The sequence below is a fragment of the Colletotrichum spaethianum genome, assembly GCF_022836535.1.
Source record: "Colletotrichum spaethianum MAFF 239500 DNA, contig65, whole genome shotgun sequence".
NCBI lineage: Eukaryota > Fungi > Ascomycota > Sordariomycetes > Glomerellales > Glomerellaceae > Colletotrichum > Colletotrichum spaethianum.
In genome coordinates this window covers 46,466-70,033 of record NW_026054835.1, presented here as the reverse complement: position 1 = coordinate 70,033, position 23,568 = coordinate 46,466, and the positions used below count along the sequence as shown (strand labels likewise).

General features: G+C 54.9%; 8 protein-coding genes across 8 annotated transcripts; 4 read left to right on the top strand and 4 right to left on the bottom strand.

The window, feature by feature from the left end:
* Positions 1–543: 543 nt before the first annotated feature.
* On the bottom strand, positions 544–3,653 carry ColSpa_12520 (putative ARM-like repeat-containing protein; the record flags this gene model as incomplete). The annotated part of the gene is made up of 2 exons (XM_049278732.1): positions 544–603; positions 678–3,653. 2 exons carry the CDS (start codon positions 3,651–3,653, stop codon positions 544–546), a joined length of 3,036 nt encoding a protein of 1,011 aa, XP_049134689.1.
* An 898-nt stretch (positions 3,654–4,551) lies between these two features.
* Positions 4,552–5,829, bottom strand: ColSpa_12519 (uncharacterized protein; the record flags this gene model as incomplete). Its single annotated transcript, XM_049278731.1, has 3 exons — positions 4,552–4,766; positions 4,832–5,255; positions 5,320–5,829. The coding sequence occupies 3 exons, from the start codon at positions 5,827–5,829 to the stop codon at positions 4,552–4,554; spliced, it is 1,149 nt and encodes a 382-aa protein (XP_049134688.1).
* Positions 5,830–7,641: 1,812 nt separating this feature from the next.
* ColSpa_12518 (uncharacterized protein) lies at positions 7,642–8,039 on the top strand (the record flags this gene model as incomplete). The annotated part of the gene is made up of 2 exons (XM_049278730.1): positions 7,642–7,681; positions 7,741–8,039. 2 exons carry the CDS (start codon positions 7,642–7,644, stop codon positions 8,037–8,039), a joined length of 339 nt encoding a protein of 112 aa, XP_049134687.1.
* A 176-nt stretch (positions 8,040–8,215) lies between these two features.
* Positions 8,216–8,981, top strand: ColSpa_12517 (uncharacterized protein; the record flags this gene model as incomplete). Its single annotated transcript, XM_049278729.1, has 2 exons — positions 8,216–8,572; positions 8,667–8,981. The coding sequence occupies 2 exons, from the start codon at positions 8,216–8,218 to the stop codon at positions 8,979–8,981; spliced, it is 672 nt and encodes a 223-aa protein (XP_049134686.1).
* A 555-nt stretch (positions 8,982–9,536) lies between these two features.
* Positions 9,537–11,603, bottom strand: ColSpa_12516 (uncharacterized protein; the record flags this gene model as incomplete). The annotated part of the gene is made up of 3 exons (XM_049278728.1): positions 9,537–9,628; positions 9,680–11,231; positions 11,364–11,603. The coding sequence occupies 3 exons, from the start codon at positions 11,601–11,603 to the stop codon at positions 9,537–9,539; spliced, it is 1,884 nt and encodes a 627-aa protein (XP_049134685.1).
* Positions 11,604–15,822: 4,219 nt separating this feature from the next.
* ColSpa_12515 (calcium/calmodulin-dependent protein kinase type II) lies at positions 15,823–18,219 on the top strand (the record flags this gene model as incomplete). Its single annotated transcript, XM_049278727.1, has 2 exons — positions 15,823–15,971; positions 16,050–18,219. 2 exons carry the CDS (start codon positions 15,823–15,825, stop codon positions 18,217–18,219), a joined length of 2,319 nt encoding a protein of 772 aa, XP_049134684.1.
* A 247-nt stretch (positions 18,220–18,466) lies between these two features.
* On the bottom strand, positions 18,467–19,649 carry ColSpa_12514 (uncharacterized protein; the record flags this gene model as incomplete). The annotated part of the gene is made up of 2 exons (XM_049278726.1): positions 18,467–19,165; positions 19,422–19,649. The coding sequence occupies 2 exons, from the start codon at positions 19,647–19,649 to the stop codon at positions 18,467–18,469; spliced, it is 927 nt and encodes a 308-aa protein (XP_049134683.1).
* Positions 19,650–20,306: 657 nt separating this feature from the next.
* Positions 20,307–21,845, top strand: ColSpa_12513 (uncharacterized protein; the record flags this gene model as incomplete). The annotated part of the gene is made up of 2 exons (XM_049278725.1): positions 20,307–21,216; positions 21,466–21,845. The coding sequence occupies 2 exons, from the start codon at positions 20,307–20,309 to the stop codon at positions 21,843–21,845; spliced, it is 1,290 nt and encodes a 429-aa protein (XP_049134682.1).
* Between the last annotated feature and the right edge of the window lie 1,723 nt (positions 21,846–23,568).

The following is a 23,568-nucleotide window of genomic DNA, read 5'->3' as shown; positions in this document are numbered from 1 at the left end:
ACCATCGCGAGAGCCGCAACGAAAGCCGAGTTCATGGACGCACGGAGCCGAAACTGATTACTCTGCGGCGTCCCCCTCCTGTTGATCCGTTCCAACCAATCCTTTAACCTGTCCTTCGCCTGCTCATCACAGCCCGACAAAAGCTTCCCTGGCACAACAAGCAATAAAAATGCAATGGACTCCATTTCGATCATCCTCTGATTAACATCGCCTACCTGTATTGGTATATATTGCCTTCTGCATCCTGCCTCTGTCTTGGGTGTTGCATTGTCTTCGTGACATGTCACAAGATCTTGAGAGATTTGGACAGAGGTATAGCCTAAAGTGCAGAAGAAGTCGATTAATATCCAATCAGGAAAGGATATATGTGCTGTGACTGTCCTACTCATTATCCGTATCATACTCGTCGTCTTCGTCAATGTCTCCATACCAGTAACCCCATGTGCACGGCTCATGTGCTGGTAAATGCCCTCCCGCCCAACATTTTCCCCACAAAAGAAGCACCAGTGTGCAGAGCATCCGGGGACCGTGCAAGTGATATGGTTACATCCCCCTATCTTCTCCGTCGGCGTCCCACAGCCAGGACAGTTTCGAACCCGCACCCTAGTGGCGCCCTTTTCTTGTTTGCAATTATCGCAAGACCATCCCAAGACTTCGGGGGCCCCAGCAGCGCATACCCTTTCGGCGTACCTCTGGGCAAACCCGCAGTCCCTACACCATCCGTATATCCACTCGGCGTCCGTCACCGCCGTGTTCAAATCGCCGATATGCGAGACGCCAAAAGCGGAGACGGTCTTGGCGGTAGGCTGACGCCGACAGAAGGGACAACAGAGAGCGGCAGCGTTGGTCAGTCTACCACGTGCGTTGAGACCATACCACTCCTTCAAACAGCCGCTGCAGACTTGCTGATGGCAGCCTTTCCTGCCGCAAGCCCTACGAAGGTCCGCCTTCTTGACGCTAGAAAAGCACAGGCTGCAGATGCCGGCCTGGGTTCGTCGAGACTGTACCCATCCGCGGAGGCTGTCGCAAAGCTCGGTCTGGTTGTGGACAGTCTTGCCGCGAATGGTAAGCTGGGTTGACTGCTGAGCTGAAGGAACGATCTCGACATTGGCCGAAAGAGTCCCCCGTGCTTCTTCGGGGACCTGAGAAATAGTGTGGAAGAGAGAACGCCCGTTGAAGGGATCTTTGATGGCGGAACCTTCGTTGCGTAGAAGCCATGTTTTCCCGTTCTCAGTGCTCAACCCCTTGGCAGAAGTTTCGTAGTTGATCACAGTAACTCGGTTTGTCGCACAGGCATAACACTTGAAGGTTGAACTATCGAGGTCTAACGGGCGATACATTTCCGGCCAGATGACACGGTTCAGACACTGAGAGCATTCGATACAAGGGGCGCTCTTGTGTTCAGCCAGGGACGAGTTTTCGTGTCGACAATGATAGCACTTGGCCCGGACATTGAGTGCTTCTGGGTTATAGACGACGTACTGGGCCCGACATGTCGGAGTAAAGCATTCGACCCAGGTAGCCTCGGTATGCTCTGTGTCGATGTGGGTCACATTGTTGTAGAGACGGCGCTCCTCGTCTACCGCTGGCTGACAAATGATGCATTTGCACCGGTGGTCCTGGGGGCAGAGACCGCAGATGCCGTCCTTGCCCATGACGGTGACCGAACGCGGGAACTTGCAGCCCTTGCAGATAACCAGAGGCCCAATGGCAACCTTTGATTTGTCAGGACACCAGCCAACCTTTGCCTGGAGAGTGGTGTCTAGGTTGAGTTCAAGCAGCTTGTAGTCGACTAGAATCTTGAATAGGCGAGCATCTCCCTCAAGCAGAACGCGAGCATCCGGCGCTGGGCGCTGCGTCACACCCTCAGCCACACGTCTTTCAAAGTCTTTGTTAGCGTCAAGCAGAAGCGAGAGGCAGCTGGCATTCCACGTCTCGGGGACGTCCAGGGTGTTCCACTTGGTGGCGAAGCAGAGAAGTTCTCGGTCGGCGGCGTCTCTGAGCGGCTGAATGCCCATCCGAAGAGCGAGTGCAGCGAGAAGTGCGGCTGGGCGAGCTGCCAACATTGTACCTGGAAGTACGAGGTGAAGCAGAACCCTCCAGAACTTTCGCTGGTGCTCAGGAGTCGCAAGAGCCATCGGAAGTTGGGCGACCTGGTCAGACGCTTTGATATGAGCCGGCAGTTCGGCCTCTGAATTGACATAGGTTAGGCGCGTGAGAGCTTGACCGAGACGACGAAGAACGCGGTAGTCGCAGGAGCGGCCGATTTCCAGAAGCTCGTCTCGGGTGAATGCTGTAGTGACAGGCCCATCGGCGCTTCCCTCATCCTTGAGGTCACCATTTCCGTCCTCGACCTGGATGTCGGTGGTTCGGAAAGACTGGGTAGGGTCCAAGAAGACGCAGGGAAATCTCTGGGCTTCAGGTACCTTCCTGATGATCTCTAGGATCTCGGCAGCGTAATCGTAGGATTCTTCGAGCCAGGTTTTCATCCGGGCCTTCTTATCAGGCTCCGAGATGCGATCGACATGATAACCAAAAGCCTGGATGAGCTCATCTCGGGCTGGATTGTCCCGATCGTTACAGATAGCTCGCCAGAGGCTGCCGAAGACGGGATTGACGGCAATGACAGTCACATCAGCCTCGATTAGCGACTTCAGTTGATCAGCAACGAAATCACGGTAGGTTTTGTCGACCTGATACCGCTTTGAGAAGTCCAAGAGTGGCGTCTGCCGAGCTTCGATGACGTTGGTCAGCTCGTCGAGAGTACAGTGCACAGCCTTAATGTTTTTCTTGATGGAGTCCTCGATGTAGCGTTGGACTGGGAAAAATATCTGAGCAGCCATGTCCTCTTCGTCCTTGATGGTCTCCACCATCTGCATATCTCGATACTGGCAAACGCGGGCGAAGCGACGCTGGCCGGAGGCGGAGGCACCCTGCTTTCCAACACCCATCCAGGTGAGAAGGATGCTAGCGGTCAGCTGGGAGATGGCGCTCGCCGTTGGGACGTCATAGTGGGCATTGTCTAGCTTGAAGCAGACCCCACCTGTCATGTAGGCAAGATAGATAAAAGGAGAGACGGTGTCAGCGATGGCTCCCTGAACGACGGGAAAGACCTTGGCCTTCTTCTCGCTGTCCCGAAGGGTCTTGGCGCCCGAAACCCAGTCTTCGAACAGCTTTCCACACCCATCGAAAGTGTCTGACTTGGACAGGTGCTCAATCTCTACAAGTCTGTTGGTGGTCATTGTGCCTAGGAGATGGGGAGGGGCATCGGCGTAGAGAACAATGATGGTGGTAGCCTCTGGTCGCATCACGCTGTAAGCCCGGGCGAGGCCAGTCTTTGCAGCCTCAGGCCAGTCGACGCTTCTCCAACCAGAGTCCGTTCGAATCTTTCCGGCCATGTCCAGCAGACTATCTTGGGTGATAAGACCGGCGTTGGTTTCACGAGCAGAAGCATCGTGCCAGCCAGACCATTCCGTTAGATTGTCGGTGGAATAGTCCCGGTAGGCCATGACTCCTATGCGTGAGAAGGAGTCTGTGAGAGACGATATGCGAATGATTTCTGGGAGTGACTGATGGAGGGCCTTGATGTAACTCTGCATAGACGCAGTGGCGTCCGTCAGGAACAGCAGATCGTATAGCTCGTTGGTAGCCATGGTGAGCGAGGTTTGGGTCCTTTCTCTCTGTTCCGTATGCATATGTCGACATGTGAAGGGTATGGAAGACAGATGGGAGAAATAATGCCCACACGTCAAAGCCCAAGCAAAAGGCCGAGAACGCAGATTCACTGTTGCTTGTAGGAGAAAAAAACCAGAAGAAGATAGTCTGCAGGTCGGAGAGAGCGCGCTTATTTATACATCAGCGGCCGGGCGTTTGAGGCCAATTGGGGCGTTGACTCACGCCGTCAGACCAACTGTATCATGAAGTTCCGTGTCATTCGCCGAAAGCGATCAAATTTCGGCTGGGCCAAATTCCCACCTTCCTCCCTAAGAAATCCACAAATGAACTTTTGATCATGACATTAAACATCAAGACCAACTTCATACTGAGCTGTAGACTGTCGTGACTAATGCAATGTTTGATAATAATCACCGGAAAACGCGTAAGAGGCCTCTTCGAACTACTGTGAGCTGCTTTCACGCTTGCGCAAGGGACCAGACGGGCTTAATGAGGCCGCAACTTGCTGCTAGTGTTGCCGAGAGCACGCCGCAGCTACCAGGCCACACCGTTGGAAGGAACATGTTTGATGAGTCAATGGGGTAGTGTTCCTGCTTTGGCATAAATCTCTTAAATCGAAGCAAAGTGATTGGCCCAAACCTCGGTTTGATGAAGCTTAATCCTCGAGAATGAAAGCCTTCTGACCCCTACAGTCGTCAAAGAAAGACTGCTTTGCATGCTATATAGTCAACGACAATCAAGCTAGGGTATCTGGGGACGTGCATCGGGTATACCAAGATGAATCTCAGAGTATTCTACGGTACATGTACGTTAATGTTGTTCAGGCGATAACAACAAGCTCCACACGCCCAGTAGTTCCGTAAAGCTCTGATCATCTTATTGGGTAAAGGTCGCTTTGATCACCTGGATCCTGTTGTTGTTGGTGAAGGAGATGACGAGAGTCTTGCCAGACTCATCAAGGTACGGGTGAGCAACGCCGGCGTAGACTAGACCACCGTTGATGGGCTTCGCGTCGAAGATCTTGACGTCCGGCGTCCAGGGGCCCTCGGGACTGGGAGCCGTCCTCAAAAAGACCGAGCCACCACCGATACCTAATAGAATGTTAGCTTCGTGGAGACTAAACAGGAGAACCAAAGTAACTTAACGGATGGCTTACCCAAGTGAACGAAAATATAGCACTGGTAAAACTCGTTCCACACAACCTGTCCCTGCCCGGTGCCCCAAACCGCAGCCGTCTCGGCCGTGAAGGTTGTCAACCGCTCCGTACTCCACCCCCGCTGCCGGCCCCACCAGTACTCGTACTTGGACAGGTCGAACGCCTCGCTCGCCTTGACGCGCACCATGTAGACGTAGCTGCTCTGGAGCCAGTCGCTGCGGGAGATGGTCGTTGGCGGGCCGCCCCAGGCGTATATGTACTCGGACCGTGGGTCACGGAACGCAGCGATGTCTCCGTACCGCGGGTTCGTGTCGGCAGGCCACCAGTAGCCCTTTTCGCCGTAGCGCTTGGTCACCGTGGGCGTACCGTTGATGACATTCACCTGGGCGATGCCAGCGCCGACGAGGCCTGCTGCGTTTTGGTTCTAAGGGCTTTATGAGTATGCGGTCCAAATCCAACAAGATTGGGGCATTTTAAGGTAGACTTACAACCAGATAAAAGACGGCCCCAGTTCCGGTGGCGGCATCGGTCTCAACCAGGCTGGTCCCGCCAAACCCGGTATCGAACCTCTCACCCCAAGAGGCGTTGAACGGGATAAACTGTTTCTGCCTTTGATTGTCGCCCATGTTCAAATCGTGCACCAGCAGCGGATCGCTCGTCACGGCCGATACAGCGTCGCGGACCATGCCGTGAAACCCGGGCGTGTCCTTCTCGGGATCCTTCACACCCGCATCGCACCAGAGCACATCGCCCCAGACGGCGTACCACTTGCCCGCGATGGCGCCCGTGAAGCCCAGGTCGCGGTGCGAGCAGCTGTTATCCGCCTTTTGGAGGCCCAGGTACTCGACCTTGGGATTAACGATGGGGTTTGTTCCGACGGCCGTGGTACTGTCCATTCTTAGGGCAAGGGTATGTGCGCTGGCGATGTTTCTTGCGGTTGCCGTGGCCAACAGAGCGGCCAGCGCGAGGGGTGGGAAGTGCGGAGTGGTCGGGAGCATTGCCGCGTCGATCTTCCGATCTTGGGGTTACAGCCTCGGCGCGGGTGAATGGGAGTGCTTGTGAAAGGAGCGAATGAGCTCGGTGACGCTCGGTGTAGAAGTGAGCAAAAGAATGATACGCCAAAGTCGATCTGGCTGTATTCAAATGGATGTCGATGTTGGACGAAGACTAGAATGTGGAAGCGAATGACATTGAGATTTCAAGACAGGATCAAACAAATGTGAAAATATGCGCAAGCGCCTGGAGGCTGAGGTTGAAAAGCATGAATGCATGGTCGGGAAAGTGTCTTTATAAGTAAGGCCACTATTAGATTGCAGTAACCTAGCTTCCATGATGTTGATTTTCCACTCTTACAGGAACTTGGGCGATGGATGAGCGCTCACGATGGCATGACAGTCTAGATCGAGGCACAGACGGCCGGGCTACAGATGCACAACGCCGGATGCACGCCACGGCGCCGTGCGGGCCATATTGCATCCTGGTTCAAGCATAGCGTTGCCGGCTTGCAAGAACAAGAAAACTGGACTGTCACATCACGGAGACTGGCCGCTGAGGTGGTAATTTTGTTGCCTTGAAGGGAGTCGCATAGCTGCTCACGCTTTGGCTTGCGTAAATTGGATTTTCGAGTCTCATCCGTGGACCACAAATAAGCCAGCCGACCGGAAGGCTTGCTGTAATTCATAAAGAGCCGCAGGATAGTATCTAGAAACCGGCTAGATCCTGGAGGATGACACCTGTCTAAATAGAGAAATGAGCATCTTCTGCATGCGGCACGGTTGATCGTGAGGTAGGTTTGATGACTTTGAATAGGAGACTCATGCCGCGCTTGTACTGGCCAATTGGTTAGCAGGTTTAGCTCGGCGATCAGCGGATATACTGCACGAGACGGTGTTCTCTATGCATGCAGTATCGAAGCGAAGCGAAGGTCTTTGATGCTACCATCTCGGTCCCTGTACGATAAGAGGCAACAAAGTTATTGAGCTACCGAATTACTCAATGCTTTCCCACACGGCATTGTCGGTATGCATGCATGTCGAATTTCCGCCCCTAGGTCACAGCAAGCCCATTTCTACGGGCTGCCAATAGACGAATAGAAGCCCACCGATTGCAGTAAACAGCGACTAAGGCTCCTTAACCTGTAAACACAGTTTTACAGTACAAGACAGATAAGAGACAGTAATCGTCATTTTTATGAGAACGCGAATACCGACTTTCAGATGGAATGCTGGTACATCACCCACGTGGGCCGGATCACCTTCTCCAACTCCCCCGAAAAACAAACTTCAGGGGCCCCGAAATGAACTCCCAGGCACATGCTCGCCCCTCACCCGCCCATTGGCCGAACCCCCCTCAGGCTTGCCAAGTCAGGAAGCTCGCCGTGCGGGGGCGAAGCGGGCAGCATCCGGTACCTAGTGGGGAAGCTCCATGGAGCCCATCCCGCCTCTACAACCGTTCATCAAGTTTTGCTCGTTTCTTCCGTCTCGTTGACCGGCTTACCCCCGACAATCTAAGATAGTTATAGTCAAGTGTTTTTTTCCATCTTTAATCGAACCCCTGTCCACCGTTGCATCGATTGTTTTCACCCCACGTGCCTTGACTTGGCCCAGCTGGCTGGCACCAACCAACCCCCGGTACCATGCCGATGCCTCCGTCATCGCGCAACCTTCGCGGAGCTGTCGGTCGACATCAAGGGACATGAATGCGACCCCTCCACGTACATAAACATGCCCTCGCCCAGAGCATCAGTAACGCTCTGCCTCTCCGTCCTGTGCGCCCTCTCGATAGTCCATCTCATCCAACCTTACCTCACAATGGCTCCAATGTCCAACCTCGGCCTCAAGGCCGCCCTCTGTAAGCCTCACCTCCTCTCACACTCGCCATTGTTCCTGAACCCAGGCCTAACCCGTCAGTCCTCCTCCCCTTCGTCAACGCCGCCTCGTGCGCCAACGGCAGCTACACCCACAACGGCCTGACCTGGTCCCCGCGCGCCGTGCGCATGAACCAGGTGCAAGTCATTGGCACCCACAACTCGTACCACCGCGAGGCGCCGCTCGTCGAGCACCCGACCCAGGCCACCATCCTCCCCAACGTCCAGAACTACTACTACTCCCACCCGGCCCTCGACGTCCAGCTGAACTACCAGTCCATCCGCAACTTGGAGCTCGACCTCTTCGCCGACCCGGAGGGCGGCCACTACGCCACGCCCTGATCCGCAAGCTCGCCAACCTCTCCACGACCCCGGACCCGGACCTCCTGGCCCCGGGAATCAAGGTCCTCCACGTCGCCGACGCCGACTACCACGTCACCTGCAAGACCCTGGTCGGGTGCCTCGGCATCGTCAAGAAGTGGAGCGAGGCGCACCCGGACCACGTCCCCATCCCCTTTATGATCGAGTTCAAGACTTCCGAGGCGGCTTTCTTGGCGGCCGGCGGCGCCTCGCAGATCCCCTGGAACGACACGGCCCTCCTCCAGGGCCTCGACGACGAGATCCGCAGCGTCTTTGAGCCCGAGCAGCTCATCACCCCCGACGATATCCGCCGCGGGAACCTGACGCTCGAGCAGTCCGTCCTGCAGCATGGCTGGCCCGACCTCGACAGCGCCAGGGGCAGATTCCTGTTCCTCATGGACAACGGCCCCGTGAACCCCATCCGCGACACCTACACCGACGGCCGCCCGAACCTCGAGGGTCGCGTCCTCTTCACCAACTCGGCGCCTGGAAACTCTGACTGCGCGTTCCAGAAGGTGAGTCCTGCAGCGTCCCCCTGCCCCTTCTCCCCTTTTCTCCGCTCGCAAAATCAACGAACCCTCGGTACGGGAAAAAGACTGACAAGAACAGCTCAACGACCCCACGGGCACCGAGCAGGCCAACATTCAGGCCCAGGTCAAGGCGGGCTACTGGGTGCGCACGCGCGCCGACGTGCCCCTCGACACGCTCCTGTCCAACGACACGACGGGCATGCGCGAGGCCGCCTTCTCGAGCGGCGCCCAGATCGTGTCCACCGACTTCCAGGCCTACGGCATGAGCACCCGCTGGAACGTCGACTACGCCGTGCGCTTCGAGGGCGGCGCCGCCGTGCGCTGCAACCCCGTCAACGGGCCCGAGGGCTGCGCGGACGCGGAGCTGGAGCCTGTCGAGTATGTGCGGAACTAGACGGCCAGTCCGGGCCGGGTATGGTGGTATGCGTACATGGAGATGTTACATAGTAATGATAATGAGGTAATGAGAGGGCATTTCCTCCGAAGTAGAGGTTCCTTGTGGTTGCAGTCGTCCTGAGTTGGCTCTGTTGTCGACGGGTACCATTACCAACTGGCCCCGAGGTGACCAGGAATAGCGATGCGGTTTCACAACACAATCATAAAAGGGTGTGGTATTTCGCGGCCCGGCTGTTGGAGAGCGGACTGTATATCAAGAAAAGTGTCTTTCGGTTGCAAATTTTGAGGTACAAATGATGCTCCTCACGCTCCTGTGCCTTTCCCATTTCTTGCCTCCGACATGTACAGCATACACGTAGGCTCCGCCACCCTTGGACAATACCGAGCCCATAAAGAATACCTTACAAAAGAGTAAGTCAATGAAAGCCAGCCAGCCCGCTAGAGTGATGGTTTGCGCCTGGTCCACCGTCGGAACGTTTAGCCGTGCCGATCCCGGCTAGATCTAATATTCAAAACAAGCGCTTCCAAAAAACAAGTGAACCCCGACGCCGACTCACGCAGCCAGCGAAGCCCAAAATGCAACGTTGAGATCTCTCGGCCGCACGCCCGGAGATCGTCCGAGGCAAACCGATTTCAATCCAATTTCTGTGCATGGTTAGTATATGTCCCTACCGCATCAGAGACGCCGAGACTTACCCTGGATCAAGACTCCAACATTGATCGTCACCAATCGCTTCCTCGACGCTGCGTTCGAAGCTTGGCTGGATGAGTCCTCGCTGGGTCTGGACGCGTCACCTCCAAGGCTTGGGTCAATATTTTTATGAGCAGATGGCGCGCCATTCGTATGGGCGGCGGACTGCCCGTCGTCAAGCTTGATATCGGATGCTCGAGTCGGCTCCAAGTTCATACCAAGCAAATCCCTGGCATATCTCTCCAGGGAACCCGTCCCACCGTTACCCAGCCCGCTGATGATATCGGCGACGCTGCTATGTGTGCCCGTCCCAAAGGCCTGTCCCCCCGGGCTCGTGTCGACCGAGAAATCAGCGGGATCGATCTCGGCCGTGACGAAGTCGGCGGCGGGCGGGATGACGACTCCGCGCTGTCGCAGGACCCATTCCACCTCGTCCGCATCATAAAAGTCGCCTTCAAACCCTGGCACGCTCATGCGGAGCTTGTCAAGGTCCTGGCTGACCATCAAATCCCGCATCTCCTCCGTCTCGGCGTCCCAGGGCCCCAATCCAAAGATCGATTCGACCTTTTGCCGATGGGGCTCGGTCGTGCCCTGATTCCCCACCGGATTCCTCAGCGCACGCGGGTACGCCGACTCATCCATCTCGTTCATTTCCCCAAACCACGTGCCTCCACCGCCCAGATGCAAGAAGGGGAACTTCCAATTAAACATTGTTTCGCGTTCGTTCACTCTGAGACAGTTAGTCACTCGCTCCAAGATGCGCTCTTTCGGCTCGAATAGCAGGCAGAAGCCAAAGGCGCTGGTCATGAGATTCGGTGGCGGGTCGGGCATGCGCACCAGTAGGTAAGCCTTCTCCAGCGTCGAGCGCTGGAGCCGCCGTCCGAACGTGCGTTCCTGGTACGCGAACGTGCTCGGCGCAGCGATGAGGGAGAAGAGGGATTCGGAGATGGGTTGGTCAGATAGGCCGAGGGAGCTTTGCTGGTCAAAGCTCTCTTCTAGAGACATACCAAAAGGGAAACTAGCATTGTCTGTTGTCGGCTCTGTCACAATCTCGTAACCCAGAGGAGCCTGGGTGAGTGCCGAGTATGACGTGTGAGATTGACTCTCACCGGCCCATGAAGTCGTATGCACTGCCGTCAGTGCTTGGGAGGAGTGAGGTGTCGAGTGCGGCGGACCTTCCCCGTGGCTGACTGTATAGCCTCCATACAGCGTCTCCACGGGCTTGACGGCGTCGGGCGAGCCCGACTTGTCGCTGTGCTTTTCGTGGGATCTGCTTGGGCTGGCCTCATGCGCCTCGCCCTCGTTTTCCTGGCTGGCGGGCGGTTCGCCGTCCTTTTCGGGCTCCTCGCTCGATCTCCGTGCCAACGAGACGAATTTCTCCGTCGTCACCTGTAGTTGCAGTCCAAACTCGGGTGTGCTCTCGTGCATGCCCTTGCTAACGGCAAAATCATAGAGTTTCATGAACGCCTTGCTCATTTCTTCATTAGTGCGCCTGAGATCGTCAACCTTCTTCTCAAGTGACTGAATGGCTGTTTCCTTGCGGTTGCGATAGGCTCTCTGTGCGAGTCGGATTTGTGTACGGCGACGCTGCTCTGGTTAGATTGGTGCACGGCATGAACGTTGCAGGCATACATCAAGGTGATGCTCGCACCGTAAGAAGGGCGGTGGATCTGGCGGTTGCAAACTTACATCTTTCGCCGTCTCATCGTTAGTATCTAGACGTGGTCTACCTCGCGATCTTTTCTTTTCTTCCTCTTCAAGTTCGCCCGCCTCAGAGGACTGGGCCTTGGTCCGCTTTTTTGACGTCGTCGGCTCATCGCGGGTCACTTTCCGGGATCTCCCCGAAGGTAGACTTCTCGGTGCACGAAACTTCGACGTGCCATCGTCGTAAGACTCGGCATTGAGGATGGAGAGCTCAGGGTTCTGCATGAATGATATCGGGTGGCCACCAGGATACTGGAGGACCCCAGGATAGCGGTGGTGCAAGACGTCGTGGTCGCTGTTTGGATGGTAGAATAAATGGGCTTGTCCTGAAGAGGCTGACAAAGAGAAACTAGCGAGGGGCTCTTGGGGGATGTGCGTGGGATCTAAGCCCGGAAATCGAATCGGGACTAGATCGCCAGGGTGTGGTGGAAAGTTGGGGTCCTGGTGAGGGAGCTGGAAGCCGCTTTCAGTGACAGCTTGGTACTGGGCTTGCAACAACCTAGGGTCGTGGGGATGACGAAGCAGAGAGGTAGAGTCTGAAGATGAGGAAACAATAGAGGCAGGCCGGTGAGTGTCAGCGGGAGAAGTTTGCGAGAGCGCTTGCTGATAACCTTGTCGGCTTTGCCGGGGCTGGTGTCTGAGCTGTCCGTAGTGTTGGGGGCCGCAAAGGACTGCCGTGTCTTGACCGTGGTCGTTGTGATATCGGTCACCCTGGTTCTGTTGCTGACGAAGCTGCTCGTAGCGGGGTTGTACGTGGAGATGTGAAGGATGTAGGAAAAGATGAGAATGAGAAGCCGAGTACACTGGAGTTTGACCGACGGCGGTTGGGCTCCGTTCTCCCTGGGACACCGACGTTGAGACGGATGGGAAAGCAAACGTTCCGACGCCGCTGGGGTATCCCTCTTGCTGCTGATCAGTGAATTGATGGCGATGCGTTGACCGTCGTTGGGGCAGCTGACGGTTGAGAGTGGAAACGCCGTGTCCACCTTGCTCAGGAAACCCGTGTACAATATGTGTCTGGCAAGTGGGAGGAGGAGGCTCGTCCAAATCGTCGGCCGTGTCGGTCGGCGTCTCCATACCGCTGGGACGGGGATGATTACTCATATCCGCCGACTGTATAGTGAGCGCACCGGCAAGAATGGGTCCTCGCGAAACTTTAAAAAAAAAAGTAGCCGACTAACGCGCCTCATCGAGGGTGTCGGGAAGTTGTACGGTTTTCCTGCGGGCAACAGCTGGGATCTGTTAAGGCCTGCTAGCTGCGGCATTACGCTGTACTGCAGAGCTAGCAACCCGCTGGCCATTTACAGTAGGACCACGGCTCTTGTACGAGTAAACGTCCGAAGCACAGGGTTCCTAAAGAAGTGGAAGGTAACGAGGAAGTAAAAGGAGCCTACTGACGGCGATTGGATCGTACTCACTTAGTCGTAAAGGTGGATTAAAGCTTATTGAAGATACGCAGGTGAATGACAACGTCTCAGTGGAGACACCCGCAAGGAAGGACAGTCTTCCTTTTGAATACAGCTCGATTATGGATGAGACAACCCAGCCATTTGCATGACACATGGACATTGTAGCTGTCTGAGGGGAAGGTTGTACATGATTTAAGGAAAGAAGCCTTGGGGCAAGTCTTGTTAACAATAGCCGGACCGGCCAAGGAGAAAAAGAAAGTGCCAAAGAGGCAAAAGGTTGACACGGCGATTCCTCATGGGGGAGAGCAACCGACATGGACATCATGACATGCAACCCCTATTGCCAATCCTTGAAGTGGTACCATCGGGAAAGAAGATCTAGGGTAGCCGGCCCAACCTGGTTGACGAGGGTCGTTTGCAACACCAGGGGGCTGTCGGAGAGAGAACAATGAAGACAAAGACACCCGTGAAGCACGAAATGATATGGCCCGCAACAAAGGATTGGCTCGGGGGGCTCGAACAGGAGGGAGTACGAGAAAGGGGCCGCTTCGTGGGCCTTGTTTGCCTCGTGGGCACCGCCGGACGGGAGTTGTCGCATGAGATCTGCGGCTTGCAACTGCGCCTGCGCGGGAGCATGTCATCGATATGAAGGGATATCCATTTCGCGGGGAAGCATCGTAGACTCGGCCGCCCGAGCGACGACCATGGTTGACCTGAGGATGCCGCATTGGATGGCGCGGGCGGAGTATCTTGGTGGCAACCTGGTCTAGAACCATGCCAATTAGGGGACCCGGCGCGCCGGTTTTCACTATAGCGTGTGAAGCTGCAAGTGATTGAAACCCGTACCCAGCTGCTGAAGACTTCAATTGGACCGGGGAACAACGGCGAGAGGTCTAGTCCAGATCCATTGCAACGATATTCGCCAGTGAAGGTGCAACCCACCTGGCAGCCTCACTCTGGGGGTCGCTCTGGGTCCTCGAGTAGCAAAGATCGTCGCAGCGTCGTGCCGCAAATCCCAGTGGTAAGTATTTTAATCTGCGTTCTCGGAATCGTCGAGAACAGGAAACAGCAACGGTACCCTCTAGTACGGAATCAGTCAGAATAGCGGCCCTGGACGCGGGACAGCGTTTCCGGCCAAGCTGCCACGGCTTGCATCCTCTGGCCGGCAAAAAGAACGCAAGTGGGCGTAAAGTTGGTCGCAAGCATGGTGTGCACGCAGTGGCGAGTGCAGCATCCAGGGTCGATTGGGGCCCGTCTTGAACGGGCAGCAGCCTCATGATCTTGGCTCAGCTCAGGGTGTCGGCGGGATCGTCCAAGGAATTCTCGCCAGCGGCCGCCGCCCCAGCTGCTGCTCGGTCTCGAGAGATAAGTCCAGTTCGCCTACATCATCGGGTATGGCTCTCATAGCAAGATCCAAATCTAGACGAGTATAGCAGTACTGACTCATGAGGTAAGACGTGACGCGTGCGCATGTTGACGGTGAGCGCCATATCAACGTGCCGACGACAGCTTGAACTGAGACGAGGGCGTAAGATGGCTGCTTCTTGGTTCACCGTAGGTAGTCAGTTTCCAGGAGGCACTCGGTCCGTCCCCCACGTCTGTTGGACCCCTTTTTTTGTCTCTGAGTTAAGAATCTTCCTAGGCACAGGGTATGGCGTGGCGGCCGGTTCATCATAATGACCACGACGTCGAGTGTGGCACTACTCACGTGTCCGATCTGGATTCTGTCAAACAGCGGCGAGATCGTATCATTAGTAATCTCGCGAAGCTCGAGAGGAAGCCAGCCACACCGGGGCATCCGCCTCGTTTTCGTCGCGACAGTGACGATCCTAGCCGGATCGACTACGCGGCCAGTGTCTCGGCAGCAGCCATGATTGCAGATACTCGAGGTCGACGTTCGCATCGTACGCAGGTTCTCTCAGGAACTGGCTGAGACGACCGTTGGATCAGCGCATTGTAGGTGGGGCTGCGGGCTTAGTCTCCCATCGCCAACTTCATGCCATGAAACTTATGAATTTAGGTGACCCATCATCTGTCCAAGGAAGTTGAGCGAACAGAGAATTGTCAGTTATCATCACCATAGTTGCAAGTGATGGTGGGTTTGTCTCTCAAGCGTCTCGAGTGATACACTGCCGAACGCTTGGCAGTCGCTGTGCCAGCCTTGCGAGCGTTCACCGCCCGTTCAGCTTCCGGGTATTAACGGGAACAAGCAACTAGGCAAGTGCGACCTCAGTAGTGCCTAGAGCAGAGCAGAATGCCGGGAGCGATTCGCGAGCAGTCATAACGTGCCGGGCATCGTGCATGGCATCTTGCATGGCATCGTGCATCTTGTATATGAATCGAGTGTCCAAAGTGCTGCCGGTTGAACAGCGACCGAGGACCAACGTATGCATGCCTTGGTGGCCGAATACTCGAAGAGACCTCTGCAGCTTGGTTCGGTTCATACGGCCTTTGCATGGTGTGGTAACCGCTCAGGGGGGAGGGTTGGCTGAGGTTGCACGACTGCTAGGCCATGTTGATGAGACTGAGACGATGCGCGAGTGAGTGGCTGTTCTCAGTGAGAACTGAGGAGGGTGAAGGCCGGATGATGTAAGCATCGTTAGCAGGTCTGAATGATGGGACGATGGGGGCCCCTCAGCGCTCCGTCCCTAGGTGCTGGGCTGAGTTTAGCTCCGTAAGCTAGCCGCAGTTCCACGGCCCCGGATGCCCTGAAAAGGGGCCAGCTTCAGGGCTGTGCGCCGAAGCCCCAACCAAAAACCCGCCTGCCATCTGCCCCCTACTCCGCCTCTCACTTCCCTCCGCAAAGATCGACAACCTCGACTGGTTAGTTCCAACCGCTGTGCTGACACCCCGCAATCGCCTCCGTCCGTCTCTTTTCTTGACGCGCCGACAACCACCATGTGCAACGTTCTTCGGGCAGCATCATGACCACTCTCCCCTTCTGAATGGGTCTCAGTGAAGGCTAGCAACCACTTGTCCGAGCCCCGAGGTGTCAAGGAAACTCGCAGGGATATCGCCATCCTACCTCGGACGTCATGGCCGACGACAGTCCCAATGCGGGCTGGACGACCGTCCACCTGAAATCCCAGGCGCATCCCGATCGCCTCCCGCCTGCTCACCGCGAAGTGTACGAAAAGTCCAAGATCCGGGAGTGGGAGACGTCCAGCGGTCATTGGTCTGGCATGTGAGTCCAACCCTCTCTGCTCGTTGCTTCTCGACGACTAGATAGCAGGTGCATCGAAGCTGACCGCCAATGCGCCAGTGGGAAACATCCAGACGACTTCACTGAGGCGAAGAAGATACACTCCAAGATCATCGCGCCCAAGGACAACGACCTGGGAATGGGCACCTTCGGCCGCGTTGAGAGAGTCACGCATCGCACCGTTCGCCTAGCGCGAAAATGGATCAAGCCCCAACGAAACCAGGACTTCCAAACGCTGCGGAGGGAGGCCCTAGCCATGGAGCGTCTGGATCATGACCACATCGTCAAGCTGATCGGGACATATACCTTTAAACGCCGAGAGCTCTATCTCCTGATATGGCCCGTTGCCGTTTGCAACCTCGACGAACTGCTCACCGACCTTGCTGACTTGAAAAGCGGCCAGGGCGATCGAGAGGATATCTTGAAGAGGTTCGAGGAGCTAGACATCGCTGACGTGAGTCTCGTCGAGTCTCGCGGTCGCCACGATGCTGCGGAAGCCAGCAAGTCGAAGTGCCCGCTCAATTTCCTGCAGCGCATCATGGGCTGTGTTGCGCAGGCCGTCACCCACTGCCACGCCTCCAAAGTGCGCCATCTTGATCTCAAGCCAAGTAACATCCTGCTTAACCCCAACAAAGTCTATCTCGCCGACTTTGGCATTGCTCGTGATTTCCACGATCAGGAAAACACCGCCACCATGGGCCTGCACGGAACGCCCAAATGGCGTCCCCCCGAGGCGTATATCCCCGAGGAGTATTCCACCCAGTGTGCCGACATATACTCTCTAGGCCTCATATACCTGAATATTGCCACGCTTGTCTATCATGGTGACCTGAATGACTTCCACTCAGTGGTCGCAGACTTGCTACCCCATTCACGTGCCGAGAAACTGAAAGCGCACCAGCAAAATCTGGCGCTCCACGCTCTAGCAACCCAATGTTTTCACGACGAGAAAAGACCAACTGTCGCGCCGCGCCACATACTTGGCCTGGCAGGGAACATGGTCTCGTCTGATCCACGGGCTAGACCCAGAGCCGATCAAGTGGACCAGGAACTCGTCGACCTCGGTGGCATCGAACAAGTCTATCATAACAGCTGTTGTCGGAAGAGCGCTCGGCACGTTGGCAATCGGATCGACGAAAGACTCGCTGCCGCCGCCGCCGAGAATGCCCGATTGAAGCCTGAGAACGAGCGCCTGCAGAAGGAGGTCAAGGCACTCAGAGCCATGGACGAGACCTACCGATTGCGCTTAGAAAACCAGGAGAAAAAGCATGCTAGGGATACCGAGCTTCTGACGAAGCAGCGCGACGAGGAACGGCAAAAACGAAGGAAACTCGAAGAACGGGTTAACGAGTTGGAGATGCAGTCGAGAAGGCACAATCGAACAGGTTTACCCCGACCAGACGCCAACATCGATCATCGCTTCGCTTCCAACACCGCCGCTACGAGCTTGAATTACGGACTGGGAATCACCAACAGGCCACGAACCCACCCTTTACCCCAAGCCGCGATACGACCGCCTCCCTCAACAAACACCTCGTGCTCTGCAGTTCCTCGTCCTACACCTTCAACACGGGTTCCAAGCGGTCCTCACAAGGCATGGGTCACTCCTAATGTTGCTGTCATGTCGGGGGGTTCCAAACCCGATCCCGTGCCGCAGTCGTCAGATACTCCATCGCCAAATCCGCAGAGAAGTGGCACGTTGTCCTCCCGAGGCTCGAATTCACGCCTGCCAATCCTCGCCAAGCTTCCGGCCACACCACGGTCGAGTACACCTAGACTTGCCAGAGATCCCAGTTTAACGGACAGCACCCAGGCCAGCATGTCTTCATCCTTATTCTCGGCTCGCAGCTTCGAGACTAGCACGGAAACGTTCACTCCACCAGCAGTGAGCCCGGCCATGAAGCAAGCAGACTTTCACGACGTAGTGCGGGAGACTGCCGATACGAAGCCGTCCTTCGAGCCCTCGAGCCCTACTCAATCTGTTCCGCCGTCCATGTCGTCTGCACTGTCTTCGCCCCGCACAACCAAGGTGGAACTCGCATCGGTGGCTGGAAGTGAGATCTCGCGAGATGGTCTGGGCCAGGCCAAGATCCCTTCGTTCCAGCCAACAAAGAGCTGGGCAGCCGTAGCGGGCGAATCCCACGCACTGGCAAAGATGGTCGGTCCGCCACTTCCGCCAATCAATGCGACCCCTGCCAGTCCAAGTAGGAGCAGAGAGCGGGTTAGATGACTATGATTGTGCTGCCGAGCTATTTTCGACATCATGAGGTATGATTCACGACTCGGAAGAACGGCTGCTTGATCGACACATACGTTTAAAGATATATACATAACAATTAACTACGAATTTATGACAATAAAAGCGTTCGTTTTTCTTCGATATTGTAGTAATGCGTGAATGGGCAGCAAGGTGGTATCATTTTAAAATGCAAATGGGCACATAATAGTAAAAGGAGTCTTGTCCACAGACCGACCTCTCAAACCCCCACAGGGGCCGGCTCCAAGCCTCTCACCCTCTGCCACTTGTTCTTCTCCCTCCTCTTCGCCTTCCGCTCAATCTTGGCCGCCCTAAAGTCCATCCGGAACTTCTTGTGCCTCTGCATCTTCTTCTCGGGGGTGTCCACCATCCAACGGTGTCCCATCGACAGGTAAGCCTGGTTCTCCTTGTCGAGCATCTCCTTCTCCGCCTTGTGGATCTCCACAAACGCCTTCGCCCGCGCGGCTTGCTGCTCCATCAGGCTGGTCAGCCTGTTGCTCGCAAACCGCCAGTTCTCCAATACCATCTGCCCGTAGCTCTCGTCCTGTTTCAACTTGTCCGGCATCTCCCTCCCCGACCTATCCAGGTCGTCGGGCCTCCCCGCGCGCGCGCTCGTCTTCCGCGCCCCCTGCCGCTGCGCCGCGTACATTTCCCTCTTCACAATCTCCTCCCACCTATCCTCTTCCGCAGCCCACGTTATGTCCTCGCGCATCGAGCTGAGCAGCAGGGTCATCGTGCGCCTCTTGACCTTGGTCTTGTGCTGGATGTAGAGCGCGACGGAGTGGTCCTGCAGCTTCTTCTGTCGCAGAAAAGCAATGCCCTCCGCCGTGATGGCGACGTATGGCACGCGCCGCGCACCAGTGAGGTTCTCCCGCGGCACGGGGAACCGCGGGGAGACGTAGGCCGGGGGCTCGCCGTCCTGGGAGACCTTTTGGAGGAGGGGCGGCCATTTTGGTTTTTCGGGGCTCGGGGTTCGGGCGGGGGCTTGCCGGCCTCGGATTTCGCGTCGCGGAGTTTCTTTTCGCGGAGGTGGGCGATGATTTGGGAGTGTTCCTTCGAGTCGGGGATTTGCGCGGCTTTGAAGAGGTTGAGGAACTGGTGGGAGAGATCGTCAGCGTCGGCCTGGGAATGGGAGCTCGATGGCCGAGGAAGCCAGGAATGGGGAAAAAACCTACGTTGTACCCTGTCCCCAGTGCCGAGAAAACGATTCGGTAGCTCGTCTCAGTGCGATTGCGCGCGAAGGCCTTCTTCACGAGCCGCGGAATCGGATGCTGCGTGCCCTTGCGGAGGACATCGTCGGGGAGGGGGACCGCGCGCGCCTCACGGATGAGGGCACGGTAGAGGGCTACGCAGGCGATGCGGTGACGGGAGCTGCGTGCGGGTATGAACTGGGACGGCGACATCCTTTGGCGGCGGGCGTCGCAGTCTTATGCTTCGTTCTCACATCGTGTGGTTGTGGAAGGAAGTTCGGCTGGAGCTTTGCGATCGTCACTTTTGCGGAACCTTATCTAATCTTATCGAATCTAACGGTACTGTCTTATCTTATCGTGTAAGTGCATTCAGCTCAGTCGATAGCATCACAAAGTGCGCACTCCGCAGCATTTTAGAGAAGGGCCCTTGCATTCCACTATAGTAACGTACAATTCATGGCTTTATCCAACATGATGTCTAAATGTTCGATAAGTGAATGAAGTGAATATAGAGGGTGGCGGAACAGGCCACATCTGGCAGAGTACGTTTTACTAGATTAGGCCTTTCGACTTCCATGGATCAAGTGGTCGGCAGGGTTCGCAACCACCATGGCCTTTGGGCTTGATTCCCCGTAGGTTTACAAGGAAATTAAAAAATTCCTTCTTTTTACTTCGAGAAAAGCTTGACTCTATTCTGCATAGGTTTGCTCCCCGCTCCTTTCAACATTTTATATTTCAAATCTCACATTGAGACCCCCAGCAGAGCAACGTCTACCTCAAGGACAACACTTCCTCGTTTGTAAAGACGTCAAAAGCATCAACGAGGCATTGGCTCATTATTTTGGAGGAAGAATGATCCCATCAGACGCCATGGATCTCTCTATCGAGTCTTCTTGCACGAATTTGTTCAACGACACACTCTTGCAAGCACCATTAACACCGCTGGACCCTCCCGAAACTCTTCAAATTGCCAAAGCCCCAAAACCTTCGCTAGAATGGAATGATATGCCTACAGAGCTCCGACTTCTGTTCCTTGAGAAGATTGCGTGGCTCACCAAGGTTTATCCGCCGCCTAGGAAGGGCAGCTTGCCTACCGTCTGCTCCGAATGGCGGGATTTCTTCGAAAGACGCAACTTTAGGTCCTTGAGGGTCAAAGACTTTGACGACTTAATACAACTAAATCTTTTGGTCAACGGTCGTCGCGAGGCCTTCGTCAAGTATATTGTGCTTTTTGTCGATCTCGGTACCTACGATTGCCGTCACTGCGATCAGGCAGAGGGCGATGCCGAAAAAGCGTGGAATAACATCGTGTTCGGCAGGACGTTGTTGTTGCTCTTCGAAGTCCTTTCAACTTGGAACTTAGTAGACCAAAAACCGAAGAACAATGGCCTGACCTTGGTGCTGGGTGCCGCTTCAAGGAGTGATGTACAGCACAATTATGCGACGTTTGGAGGCATCGAGCGCGCTGCGGTGGATCGGGAGCCGCAGCATTTGATACACTCTCAATCCCGTCACTTCTCACGAGAGGGTTGCAAGAAACGCACCCTCGGCAGTCTTCTAGACTTTGATATCGGTTCTGGTGAGATGGTCTTCGACGATCCCACCAACGACAAAGAGTGCGTCAAGGTTCCGCAGGTTCGGATGGTCAGGCGCTTCCTAATTGATCGCCGTTATTACCGGAGTCTATCGGCGCAGGCGCTTGATCTGATTCTTAGGCGCCTACCTTGCTTGGTTGAAATCAAGTACGTGTACTGGTGCGGCATCGACCGCGAGGAGCAGAGTCTGCGCGATTTGGCAAACATTGCCCTGCTGGAATCTTCTCCCTCCACTGTTAAGGATATACTACTTATGGAGATCTACGAGGACAACTTGCATGAATCATGTCGAAAGGTAAACGACAAGGCCGTCGCGGTGGCTGCCGTCAAGGCTAGTCGTCGTCTTTCAAACTTCCACGGATGTAACGCCTTTGATGCCGTGGACTTCTTCAAGGACTTCTATCCTGGTATACCCCAGCAGCTAGTTCCTCCAGAGCCTTGGACGACGCTCCAGTTCCTGGCCCTCACCTCTCACAGCACCATGAGACCCGACGCCAGTCCGCTGCTGGCGAACCAGCTCCTGGTCGCTGCAGCGAATGCGGCATTGCACATGCCCAAATTGGAAACTATGGAGTTGTGGAAGAGCTGGAGGGAGTATGGGACGTTTGCGTTTCGTTATGCAGTGCTTGACCGCGCAACCATTCTCGATGTTGGGGCCGCGTGGCCTTTCGATTTGGAACAAGACGCTCGAGATGCGTGGGACCTGGTAGCATTTTCAAACACGCGTCATCGCCTGAGCAAGAGGTTTATCGACTCTGCTGCTCTGACAAGTGGGCATAGTCTTAGTAAAACGATCCGGATGCTGGGGTATTGAGCAATGACGAAAGGTTCTGGATGCAGCTGTTAGAATTTGTAGTTTGATGCCAAGCTCTATACAAATCATGAGTAACACAAAAAACATTGATTCCATAATCATAGTTCATCAGTGACTATAAAAGCTGTTTTCCAGAAGTTTGTTTTTGACAGTGAGGTCAACTGGCTATCGCAGTCTTTCTTCCGTCTACATTTCCAGTGCAAGGAAAACAAACTCTGCCTTGCGTACTAGATGTATATCTAAGCAAAAAAACGTATTTTGCAGTCAAAAGTGATATTATCAATAGAGAACATTGGCTGCACCACCATTGGCCGCTACAACACTTCCGTTTGTCCAACGGACCGCCTCTTCTACAAGCAAGCTGGCAACGTTGGCAACGTCCTCAGGAAGCCCGAGCCCATTATGGACTGATTTTCCATCTTTCAGAACCTTGAGTGCAACATCACGTATGCCTGCGTTGTTCTTGAGCAATCCATGCGTTGCTGTACCACCGACCGACAGCGAGTTTACCGTGGTCCCTAGCGTCCTCAGGTCCCGAATCAAACCTTCTGCCCAAGAGCGCGTGGGACATTCCAAGGCGGCCTTGGCAGATGCATATAGCATCATACCACTTGTAAGAGTTAGCTTGGAGTCAAACAGCGAACTTTTGTTGTTGAGACATAGCTTACACGTAAGGCAAATGAAATCGAATAAGATCGCTCAAGATATTGACGATTCTTGACTTTGGCTGTTTGGACCCATCCCGAAGGAGCCGATCCATCAGAAGAACGAGGTGCTGTACATTGCCGATGAGTATTCGCTGAATGTATTCGGTATCTAGCTCGCCCATAGGGCGCGTCCCGAAATACACTGCATTGTTGACAATGATGTTGAGCTTGCTGCCAAATTAATCCCGAACTCTATTGGCAACGAGGTTAGGAAATTCAGGTAAAGCACACCAGCAGCCAGCTCAATGATCTTGGGTGCTTCGAAGTCCGCTGTCTTGTACACTTGTTTCACTACCCGTTCAAGTGACTGAATCTGTTCCAGCGATGCTATTGGGGACCAAGTTCCAAGGATGCTTGCCCCGCGACGGGCAAGTAAGAAAGCAATCGCTCGGCTGATTCCCCGGGAAGCGCCGCTGGAATCACTTCATCAGCGTCATAAGATTTAAAACACCATTCCGTTGTTGCGCTTTGGGCTGAATTGTGCAAAAGCACGACTTTCAGAGGAAATCTCGTTTAAACAGGTAGACCAAAGCTAACGTTACCAGTGCGGTTTGACCTTGAAGATCCTGAGGAAGAGGTAGTAGTAGCTCCGATGATGACGGAGGCATAGCATTTTTTGATATGTAACTTTCCATTCTGTACAGTTTCCAGGTTTTCGGAATTGGTGCACAGTGTTTGTCTTACAATGATGGTAGTAACGCATAGTGACGAACACGTGGCTAGCGACTACAGGAAGGATAATAGATAAATGATCTTTGTTCTTTGGTTGCAGAATGCTTGCAGAACGCTTTTGCTCTCGCAAAGCTTACAAAGAATGCCTATTATCTGAAGAAAACAACAAGCCCTCGCTCTTTGAATGGACGACGAAAACACGAGCTGCTTACAACTCACGGCATTTGCTCGAGGTCGCGTCACATTCATTTTCATTCAGGCGGAGGCGGCTCCAGTAGCCCGATTACAAGGGCACTCATTCGCGGATGGATGGTCCTTTTGTTTTTGACCTATGAGTCGTATAG